Consider the following 12,006-nt stretch of genomic DNA (forward strand, 5'->3'; position numbering starts at 1 on the left):
CCAATTTAAGTTTCTTCAGGGCTCCTAAAACTTTCTTCTCTGATATCTTCAGACCATAATCTACTTGAAGACATTCAACTGATCCTACCAATCTATGTTCCAGTTATCAATGATAATTCCAAGTGTGACAGATTTAAGCCAGTTTTAGTATTCTGATTGTTCCTGTATTTTTCCAACAGACTCTCTGAACTTCCCTCTCTGGGCACACAAACTGTAACATCCATGGAGTCCCGTGTGTCTGTAGAATCACTGAATAACCACCTGTCCCTTACTCTGCAAAGTTAATTTGTACTACTACAACATCCATCACTGTCATCTCAAATTCCCCAAGGGAAATCAGTGTTGGATTTCGGCAGAGACAGATTTATGGATTTCTCTCTACTACTTTCTCCTTCCTCTCAGCAGAAATTATCTCTATTTTCTGGCCTGCATCCACCTACCAGAGCAGGAGTCTCCAGTGTCAGCACTGAAGTCTCCTCTAAGCAGGCACAGAAATACTGTTCCCTGTGAAAGCTGGGGCAGCTTATGGAGTTCATGCTCAAGTGGGAGTGTTAATTTTATATTTTTTGCCCCCATTTATTTCCAGCAGCCAGTACTAAACTACTGAGCAGCTGGACACTGCTCATTCTATGCCTCTCCTATCAGAGTTTTGTAACATTGAAACAGTAGTTTTTATTTACTGCATGTAAAGATCTCTTCGTAGGCTTCTCTCAGAGACACAGCTGGATGAGTCATTAGTATTTGGAACAAGAGCAAAGTTATGCTATAAACCAGTATTTCACATCTGCCATGAAAAGTTCCTGCTAAAAAGAAAAATTTCAGTACCTTATGCAGATTTAGAGACCCAAAAGCCCACCAGTGCTTCAGGGTTATGAATAAATAGGGCCCATTTTGTACAACTGATGGCAGTCAGAAATCAAAAATGTTGATTTTCAGTATGGTATTGATCAAAGCACAACTGTTTAATAACTAGTCTGTTTATTAAACACACTAATGTGTTCTTTAAAATTAGTGAGGATTTCTTTCCTTTAGTGCTCCTCAGAGATGCTCAGCTCTGTTTTCAAGGTCCTGCTGTTTCTGAGGAACACCAACCAAGATGCCATGAATGTTTGCCAGTCAGGTACAACACTGGAGCTGGCATTAAACATGGGAAGAGGGAAATGAGGGTAGGCACAATCACTCTCCTCAGTCCATGCCATGCTGTGCTGCCACTGGCACTACAACCTGCTCTGAAACACTCCCAGCAGCCTTTCAGGGGCACCATTGCTCCTTGCACACCCAGAAACTCTTAAGAAGTTTTCTGAGAGCCCTTCCTGTCACTCTCAAGAAGAAAGTGTCCTGCTCATCAGAGGAGACCCAGCTGGACAATCCCACGCAGCCCCTCTGAGATCAGGCAGGGCAGAATGCAGAGTGACACACTCTCCCCAGAGAGCACCAAATCCTACAAGAGCTCTTAATTAGTACAAGTACCATAAGAGCAAACGTTATTATATAAACTCTTTCAGTGTTATTTAAAGATGCCTTTTTTTTTTCTTCAGAAGATTCTCCTGCTTCTGATGCAGTATTCAAATGTATAAACTATTCCCAGGAAGGCCTCTACAGAATTATCAAGTAACAGAGTATTTGATTGATTTTTCAATGCATTTAGAATATTACTGTAACCATGGCATTATATAATTAACTTGGTATTTACTTTCTCAGCTCTTTTGCAGTTGCACATTAAACACTCCATGCAAAGTGTCAGCTGAACAAATCTCACCACCTCTCATCATCAGCCACCTGAGATTTTATTCAACACAGGCTTTTTCATGGGTTTCCACTTCTAATCCAAGTCATATCAAAAGGAATCAAAACACAAAACCAGAGGAAAATTCAAGCCCAATTCGTACAATGAGTTTTTAATAAAGAATGTATGAAGCATCAATATCACAGCTGTCTAATAAATCTTCTATATTTTACAGGAAATCTTGATAGTTTTTCATCTTAATATAGAGCTGCAAATTATTTGATATTAGTGATGTTAATAGTTCCTTTTTTTTTTTCTCATTTTCTTTAAAATGAATAGATTCTGAAGTGTTGGAATAACTGAGATTGGCATGAATGGCAAAAAAAAAAAAAAAAATTTTTAGCAATGTAACTTCCAAAGATTGAGACAATAAAATTTATTTTCCCAACTAAGATGGTGAAATTCCTGTTTAGCATGATTTGGAGAAACTCAAGAATTAAACATTCAGGTCCCAGGAGGCTTCATGTCATTAGATTGCTTGAAATATTCCAACATCTGTGCCTTGGTTCTTTCCTTGCCTACATTCACAGAATTTCTGTAAATGTATCTTGTCCTGACCTTTTCAAACTAGGCTCCAATTTATCAGATAACCTGCTCTTCCAACAGAGGGAAATTACAAAAGAGACATATTGGATACATTTCCTGAGTGTCTTTTCCTTGATTTAAAAAGCAGAAAAAAAAAAAAAGCCCATGTACAAAAACCATATAAAAAAACCAAATCCAACTGGTTTCCAAGAACACCAACCTGCAACAAAATGGCAGTTTTATGCTGGCTTTTCATCAGGTTGTTGATGGATTCAAAGAGTCTCCTCATTGATTCTTCAAATTCTGTTTGTTCTTTGCCTTCATATAACCTGTTGAGAGATGCATTAGGTTATCCTTTCAGGTTTCATTCTCCCAAATGCAACAGATTTAACATTAAATATATATTTCAGAAGCTGATCCAATATTATGTACATAGATATTTCCCCAATGGGTTATAACTGCTATTCACTATTTCATGTGGGAATTCTTCAGTTTGAACACTACAGTAAACACTTTCAATTGTTTTAAAAGCCTCTAAACCATGACACCTCCCAGATTGCAGCTTATATAAATCATTTTATTTTCAAAGTAACTTATATGCAAAAAAAAAAAAAAATTTCTTTTTTTTTCCCCACTACAACTGAGCTACTCCACAATATTTTTCACAAATTATGACAATTTCTGTCTTCTGCTGCTGTTGCCACTTTTTCCAAGAGCTATTTTTACTGGCCCCATTAACCAGTCTGCTTTTTGAAAAAAGTCCCTACTTGACACTTAAAAGTTTAAAAGTGCATTTAAATGGAGCTCACTCCATTATTTCTCCATTCCCTGCTCTAAAGATTGAATCCCTCAGATTATCTCTCCTCTATTGTTCATACTGGCTCTTAGTACTAAACACTGCCTACATAAAAAGTAAAAACACTGGTGACATGTGAAATTAATTATGTGAAACAGCTGTCAAGAGTTAAAGAAAAACAAGCTAAGGAAAAAGCCAAGATGACAAGAGAATCCTGAAATGAGAGTGGAATACTGTGAGCTGAGTGTTGCCTCTTCTGCTCCATCAGAAGAGAAAAATCTCTTTTTAAAGTTATGCATTGCAGTGTCATTTGATGTTCTTTTCAATTTGAAATGTAAGACTGCCCACAATAATAATAATTGTCCATTGAATTTAGAGTTCCAGACCTCCAGTTAAGTGGGAGTAGATAATGTGTAGTTGATCACCTGAATGTGCAACACATTGCAATAACCTACTTTATGACAGACTGTCCAATGAACACTTTAAGCTGCAAGATAACACAAGGGATTAAAGTGAGGACCAAAATTCTCCCTGAAACAAACCCTTTCTGCTTTTGACCTTCATCCAAAAAAGAAATTTTCCATAATCCTCTACACAATGCTTCCTACTCCAAAACCCTAATATACCCTTCTGCCATGATACCCATGACAAAAATATAAGATGAAGTTGTATTCTGCTCTCCTGAGCATCATCTCCCTCCTTATACAGCTTTACACCTTGTTTACCTGTACCCATCTATAATTAGTAAGTTCCTAGCGACAATATATTTCTAAGGTACTATCCACAGCAGCAAATTCCCTCTGAATCTGGTAATTCAACCAAAACATCATAATCCAGTGAGTAAACTTAATTTTAAAAAACTATAAATCTACATGGATTTTTTTTTTTAAGGGACAGTGGAATATCAGAGCAAAATTGTATTAGAGCACCCACTGAGGATAAGACAGCTAGAACAGAACCTTCCTGTTGTGGTGAATGGCAGCCACAAACACAGCACCCAACCTCTCCCTGCAGGTCTGAGTCTGCCCTGCCTGACCTCTGCCCCTGCCATCCTTCAGCCACAGAGCAAAGGGAAATCAGAACCAGCTGGAGGGGCAAAGCAGCTCAGGGTAAATGGAGAAAGGTGAAGCAGAAAGCAATTGAGGGTCTGTGGTATATGAGGAGAGTACAGTTAGCAGTGTGTAATTTTTCCCTTTCCACTTTTATTTTCCTCTGCTCTCCCCTCTGCCTTTCCCCTTCACCTGAACACCACTTTTAAACACTACACCTCAGTTTGCCTGAGCTGCGCACATCCAGTCCATGGAGTCCTGCCTGTAAATTCCCCAAGAGAAGGTGCAAAACTCTAAATTCAGAGTGGCCATGGCTGCTGCAATGACACTGCACAGTCTGAGGGGCTGGACACAGTGTTCTCAAGGACAAGTCTCCAGCCTCCAGCCATCTGTTGAGGTGTTTGGCCGTGCACTGGTCTTAGGCCAAGCCACCTGACACAAAGAATAATCACCCTTTGAAACCTGCTGCTATTACTAAATACATCTCTAGAACTTACACTGAGAATCAGCAGATTTTTGAATATTCCCTCTACAAAACATATCAGCATTATCTGTATTTTGAAGCAGTTTCCAGTTTTATTTGTAAAAATGAAAACCCAGCTCTGTTCTAGAATCAACTTTTTCTACTTCTCAGGTACCTTATGTCTGATATTAGACAGCTAATTAAAGGGCAATATCTGAGTACTTACTGGGAAAATAATGTCCTTGATCTAACAATGAACTTGAAAACATATTCCAGTGCTTTCAGAGTTCTGAGGATGGGTTCACATTGCTCCCCTCGGCTGGAAGTATCCAAGTAGGTCTTCAGTACACTCATTAATTTCCTGAAGTTTAAAAACATTTTTAAAAATAATTTTCATTATTATTTTTTAATTACCTTCTTGAGCTTCTTTGGCAACTCTAAATATATGTTTGTGCTTGGTCAAGCACATACAAGAAAACAGACTGTGTGTATTTCTGGATTTACATTGCACAAATTCTGTCAGTAAAAACAAATGAGGAACAAATTCTTAGCTGCACAAGCAAGAGAGAAATGTGAAATCCCAGAAGAGCAGCATAACTTTACACAATTCTGGAAGCACCTTTCCAGCAGTTTGTAATACACAAGCACAAGGTATCACAAAATATTCCTTCTGCCTACCTCCACTGAGCAGGGATTAAACACCACTGCATGCTCTAATTAACAGCATGTAAATATTACATGTAAATAAAGCAGTACACAAGAACATCTGCTTACATTATTTATTTTAACACTTCCTTACTCTGTATCTAAAAGCAACTTTTTGCTAGAGACACAGCTGGCTACAAAAGAGCAGAACTTCATCTTAAATTAAGTCCCTTAATTTGTAGTTATAGAATCATTTAAAGTTATTAAAGAAATACTAATTTTGCAATTTTGATCTTAATGCAGCCATAAGAACTAAGATAAGAGTGGTTGGGGTTTTTTTCCTATGTCTCTACAAAAATGGAGATCTGCTGTCCCCTGCCCTAAATAAACCAAGCCAACAACCATCTCTCTGTGTAACTAATACACATCCCCAGCCTAACCCACAATTCAGAACCAAAATGCTTTCAGCCTCTCAGCCTCCTGGGCATGACATCCATTGTGTGTTTTCATTCGCTCCCTTTTACTGCTTCTCTGAGTTGGAACAATATTGATCCAACTTGTATGTGGGGGTAGTGAATGTTAAGCCCTCTCAGAGCTCTCTAAAATCCAGGAGAGAGGATGACTCAACAGGAACTGAATAAATAGGTAACAGTTTGGCCAACCAACCATACCATAATATAGGTGTAATATATCTGGGACACAGCCTTTCCTTGCCAGTGAGGGGTTAGGCTACACACACTTGTTTACTTCATAAATGATTCTGGAATCAGAATAAGTCTTCCATGATGTGCATTGAATCAATAATGCCAAGAAAACAAATTATGTGGGGAGAAATAATAAACATTATTATTTTGCCTTTATCACATTGATTAAGTCTCCCAAAACTCCCAGCCAGGTAAGTCTTAGAAATATTTTATGCAAATAAGACTGTCCTGAGAGGTTCTGTACCCTTCCTTTTCTTCTTTCACAGTACTGTAAAGCAGTAAATTACATGTTCTTATTACTGGTGGAATGAGGGAGGATTGAAGAAGAGCACATAGCTGGTGTTTGAGCTTTCTGAGCCCACTTTAACTTGACTGAGGTGTGACAAAGGGCTGATTTTGCACTGCTGCCTTTCAGCTTTAGGAAACTCATGGTCTAGTGCATGATTTTTGTGACATTTAGTGTTGAGTTAGAACTGAAATTCAACACAGTCACTGGAAGATAGCCCCAGCTATTCCAAACCTCCAGTTCTGGTCTTCCCTGTACTATTCATATTCCAAATTAAAGTTCTGCTTCAATCTGCCACTCCATTAAGCTGCCAGAACGAGACATCAGGTAGATTAAAAACCCACATCCATCCTCTTAGAGCACATCCCAGAGATGTGCACCAGCTGAAGATGTTACCTTCCTTCATAGTTCACTCATTTTATCCTACCATCTTCTGCAAAAGCCTATTCTAAATAAAGTAGAAATCCAGGATTAAATTTGGTGTATAACATTTCTGCACAATTTTTTACTCCTTTCTATGAGTCCATGTCTTCCCATCTGGGTGTGGTGTAGAAGCTCCAAAAGTTGAAAACCAATAAATAAATAAAAAATCCACAACAAGTTCATCCATTGGTGTGATCATGTAACAAATACTAAAACTCCATTTCACAGCAGGACGAGTAACAAATACCAAAATTCCAGTTCAGTGCACTGAACTCCTCCTGACACAACATCAGGCTAAAATGCATATGAAGACTTGACAGCTCCCGAACAATTCTTTTTCCTTTGAGTTTGCTTGATGTGGAAAAAAATATGGAAACTTATGTAAATAGGCTAAGGAGAGCCTCAAGTCCTCACCTGAGGCATTTCTACTTAGGGCCAGGGATACAAATGGAGAGGCTTCACAGCAAAGCATCTTTTGATAAATTTGACAGGATACAGGTGAAATGCTCAGCCACAGCAAAATTCAGGTGACAGAAAACAAATGCCAAAGCATCATTTAATCCCAAATCATTTGCTATGGGTTCATTAATTCCACTTATAATCAAATATGTCTCAGAGGGAGATAAGCAAGCAGCAGCATCAAACAACAGTCACCATAAATTACATCAGAAAAGTCACAAGCAAGATTTACTTCTTTTATGTGATGGTGGAGGTTTAGGAAAGAAGAGAAAGAAGAGAAAAAAAAACTTACTTGTATGCCAAGGTTGCACTAAAGTGCTGCTGGATGTATGCTTCCAAAACAGTGTTAAAGTGCTGAAACTTACGGTCTGCAATGAGCCCTATGATATAGATCTGAACAGACAGAGACACATTGAGTCACACTGCACACTTAAATATTCACTTTCTGAAAATATTTCTGGTAATTTTCTATTTAAGTTTTTAAATTAATTTGATTTTTCAGTCAATGAGTAATATTCCTCTGCTCTAAAGAAACTTTAAGACTAATTCTTTGAGCCACAAAACTTGATAGTTTGTTCAAAATTCTAAGGTTCTTTTCTTAGACAAATAAATTCGTTGGTGCTGATTCTTACCAGTGCATCAAAGACAAGGATGTCATACTCGTTACTGTGGGAATGTTCCATCATGATGTTGAACAGGGCATCCAATGTATCCTGGAGAAACTACAGAACACGAAAAGACAAACTGATAACCAATTCAACTTGAAAACCTCACAGGAAAATTTTCTGATAGCAAACCTGGTTTCCCTCAAGTTAAAATTTTACTACGTTTACTCAAGCATCACTTAAATTGAGAAAACATTTCTAAGGGTTTAGGCTCTGGTTGCTTTAGTTTTAAAAACCTGCCTCCTCAGACACATGAGCAATCAATAATACATGCTTAGCTCAAAGATTATGGAAAAGATAAAAATATTATATAAATTACAAAACTTGTTAAAACAAGGTTACTTAGTGACACAGATTAGTGGTTGCTATTTTCAATATACATGTTGATTAAAAAGACTTTTCCTGCTTCTGTCGTCTGATTCAAATTCTGCTGTAAATCAAAGAAAAGTATCTCAGTGACTTGGGACAAAAATCTTTGGTTAAAAAAATCTGCTCCTCTTTCTTCCTCTTTTATTTATTTAATTCTTATTCCTTCTCTCCAGAGACATCTAATGTTTATGCTTAAAGACACAAAGGTAGTAGTCTATGCGATTTTCCAAAATACTAACAACTTTTATTGATATACTCATTAAGTTAAGAAAGTGCTTTATTTGGCACATAGCACTTCTTGGATTTAATATCAACGTGTAAATTAATATTAAGAACTGCAAAGAAAGCAGTGGGAATTGTTTGTGATTCTTCAGATAGACAAAACCAAACAGATGAATAGAGATTGTGGAAAATATTTTATCATTACTATCTTCATGTCCCAGTAATAATCCTGGAAATCTCCCAGCCTAACAATAGGCAATACCAGAGATCTGAAATTAAAAAGTTATAGGAAAGCTGGCCAGCCCTGGGAAGGATCCTGCCCAGGTGTTGTCCTGCTTGCTTCCTCTAATGAAGAGCTTTGCTCATGCCCTTTGCAAAGTAACAAAGGCATTATGCTTGAAGGGGCCTGAAGAATAACTATTATTAAAATAAGGTTTTAATGATTTACCTTCACTACTTCCTCTCCATCCACAATCTTCAGCTTTTCCAGGTTCTCCTGGAGCAACTCTGGCTTCATGCGCCACTTCAGGAGACCCAGCAAGCCCACTAATGGAAAATGAATGGACAGACATTAAATTTAACATCTGATCTATCAATTTGTGCAAAGCTTTTCTTTCTAAACTCCCAGCTGTTTAGAAGGCACATACCATTCTGAGTTAACTTTGTAGAACAAACAAGAGTTGAAATGTAAAATGAATCTCTTGAGCTGACTGAAAGCCCCCCAACAATGCTTGAGCTCCTGGCTAAGGTTGCTCCCTTGTTTTCTGTGTGCAGACGTGTAGAAGGCAATGTCAAATAAGCACCGGCATCCTCCATTTTTTTACTGTCCCCCTGAAAAACAACACACCATTCATTACATATTTCACACCACTGGATTTAAAATTAAGCTTATTTTGTAGTTTTGTACTAGAGAAGTAAATAAAACTGAGGGGCAGGACGGGACTTTCAGGGGTGACACCCCATGCAGAGTAGAAGAGAGAGCCAATCTCTCATGGAAATGTCAGTGGGTGTGGAACACTGCAGAATATTGAGTATCATCTTGAAGTCTGTGCACAGGATATAGACAACATGATTATATTTTCTGCACACAAGTTAAAAGCAGAAAGCCTGACTAAATAAGGAAAGAATAGCAGCACTGTTTTGATATCTTCATTATAACTTTATACCTGGACCTTGAACATAAGAGATCAAGGCATGGTAAGATTACATTTTAAATCAGACAGTTTGCTGCAGTGGTTAAATGACATAGAATATGTGCTTTTCAGTAGAATGAACAGCACAAAAACAGAGAGCCAACAGAGATTTCCCCCTCCTCTCTTTCATCAAGTTCTGTGCCACAACCCCACAGATTTTCTGGGTCTTATCTTAGGATTCCCCAGACAGGAAAAAAGTTTTAGACAAAGACAATAGAAATTATGCCCCTCACTGTTTAAAGAACACAGTGTTTCTTTAATAAAACTCCAGAAAATTTCCCTGGTGATGATGTCACTTAAAGCTACAACACTGTGACAAGATACTACTCAATTGCAGACCTTTAGTCTACAAATGTGGATGAACAAGGAGCTGCAAAAACCATGATCTGGAAAGACATTTTCAAGTTTTGCAATTTTATCTGGTTCAGTGACTGCAGAGGTGCAGTTTCTACTTCATATCAAAGAGGCAAGGCTAAGAATTGACTGTTACAGACCTAGACAGACAAGAAGCAAAATCTTTATACAGCAAAACACACAGCAGCAACAACATCTATGATTGTATCAAGCTTGCCAAATAATTTACTTCCCAAATTTCTGGAAGCAAAATAAACTCTTGACTTCCTTCTTTTGGGACCAGTGAGACAGACAATGGGAAAAAGATGAGGTTTTGATCCAAAAGTCTCTCAAAAGGATGCAATGCCTAAAGACTGTTAATCTTAGCAGTATTCAAATTACTTATTCTGAAAGGCCAGGTGTACGACTGCTTTAAACACTTGCAGCTTACAATTACTGTTTTTAATACTAGAATAGGCAAGCATATGTCAGAAAATCTGTCTGTTTCTCACAACCACAAAGTAGGTCAACTCCATTTAGCATTTTTCATCCATGCTGTCACTTCAAAAAAATTACTGAGCTGATGCAGAAATGAATTAGGTGGAATTTCACAACTAACATTAACCACACAGTCCACAATTTTCCTTCTAGTCTCAATATTTTAAATGATAGTTTCAATGAAGAGAAGATAAATAACTATATGCTGCCATTAATCTTTTTGGCTTGCCTAAGCAACTTGATTTAGTTGCATGCATCTGACTTGGTATTAATGATACAGTAAACTTCTTTACTGAGAAGAGTGCTGAGAAATTACTTAAGTTTCCTTTGTACTGGAAGTGATTTCTGGTTCTTAGTTCCTGCTAGACACCATTCTCCAAGAGGGCAAATAAAACAAAAGTCAAAACATCTCTTCCCTGTTTCCTTTACAAAGTTAAAGATGCTGTTTCCAGCTAGGGCCAACTAAAGCTTTTCTTCACACCCAAAACCAAATTGCTGCAACTTTCAATATTGTACCTGAGCAACCACACAGCAGTTTAAAACAAGCATTTTCCTAAGACTGCATTCCCAGATTATTCGTGAGATAAAGATTGCAAGTGGATTCCTATATCCAGCAAGAGGAATGGCACCTACCCAAGTACAGAGCTGCAGCACAACTTTCTCTATGCTACAGAAGGCCAAAAGCACAAATACCAGTAAAAAGAAATAATCTCTCACTGTGCTTGGATAATATGATTTTGTCATTAAAATTCAGAGCAATATTTACTGACAATGGAACAGGGTACACCTTTTCATTTTGTTCAGATGGAAAACACAGTATCAACTTTGATAGAATAATAAAATCAATCTAGCACTGAGCAAATACACAATGCAGTGAAAGGCAACAGTATGAGAGAAAGAGAGGAAGAGAGAAAAAGAGAGAGAGAGAGAGAGACAGAGATCTGAGACCATACCTTTAGGACTAACAAATCATGGATGCCATCATGGAGAGTTGTGCCATCCTCCTTCATTAGCCTTACATAGGCCATTGCAAAATTCTTCTCTCCCTTATCTTTAGCTGCAAAGCAAAAGACTTGGGGTTGACTGCCCATCAGTGAATTAAAATTCACTAAAGTAAGAATTCCCTACTTACACTCCTGAGTCGACCTGTGCCTGAACGTGAAGCGCAGATGGATCCTCTGCATGTCCTCAATGGGGACTGCTACCTTTGGTAAAATCAGAAAGCAGTGAGGAGAGTTATGAGGGGTGGTTTCACATGTAACGAGCCCTATTTTAGAATAAATAAGACCCACTTGTTCTGTTTCCACAGTGCCTTTTACAGGCCATTTCAAACTGTTGAGCCTGATCACAGAAGTGAAGTGAGGGCTGATAAGCAATGATCTGTTAGACTTTGCTCAAAGTCTGGCACTAGCAAAGAAATGAAGCACAGAACCCAGAGTTAATGCACACAGGTGCTAGAAAACAATCACAGAGGGCAGTCCTCCTGCTCACCCTTTTAACCACAGAAAATTAAACACCTCTGTGTAACGCAACTCCCACATTTCACATACAGAAATTGACAACCAATTTTTTAAACAGCTGAAAAGGGTA

The 12,006-nt window shown here is 38.0% G+C and overlaps 1 protein-coding gene across 1 annotated transcript in view; it reads right to left on the bottom strand.

Annotated features, from left to right (window-relative positions):
- DOCK2 (dedicator of cytokinesis 2) overlaps positions 1–12,006 on the bottom strand; it is a 159,538-nt gene that overhangs the window by 122,548 nt on the left and 24,984 nt on the right. The window contains exons 16-23 of the mRNA XM_063168555.1: positions 11,549–11,621; positions 11,370–11,473; positions 9,040–9,223; positions 8,841–8,938; positions 7,769–7,858; positions 7,429–7,529; positions 4,846–4,980; positions 2,532–2,640 (exon numbers count right to left, since the gene is read on the bottom strand). Coding sequence (XP_063024625.1) covers positions 2,532–2,640; positions 4,846–4,980; positions 7,429–7,529; positions 7,769–7,858; positions 8,841–8,938; positions 9,040–9,223; positions 11,370–11,473; positions 11,549–11,621 — 894 coding nt within the window. The remainder of the gene's footprint in view (positions 1–2,531; positions 2,641–4,845; positions 4,981–7,428; positions 7,530–7,768; positions 7,859–8,840; positions 8,939–9,039; positions 9,224–11,369; positions 11,474–11,548; positions 11,622–12,006) is intronic.

This window comes from Melospiza melodia, chromosome 14, assembly GCF_035770615.1.
Source record: "Melospiza melodia melodia isolate bMelMel2 chromosome 14, bMelMel2.pri, whole genome shotgun sequence".
NCBI lineage: Eukaryota > Metazoa > Chordata > Aves > Passeriformes > Passerellidae > Melospiza > Melospiza melodia.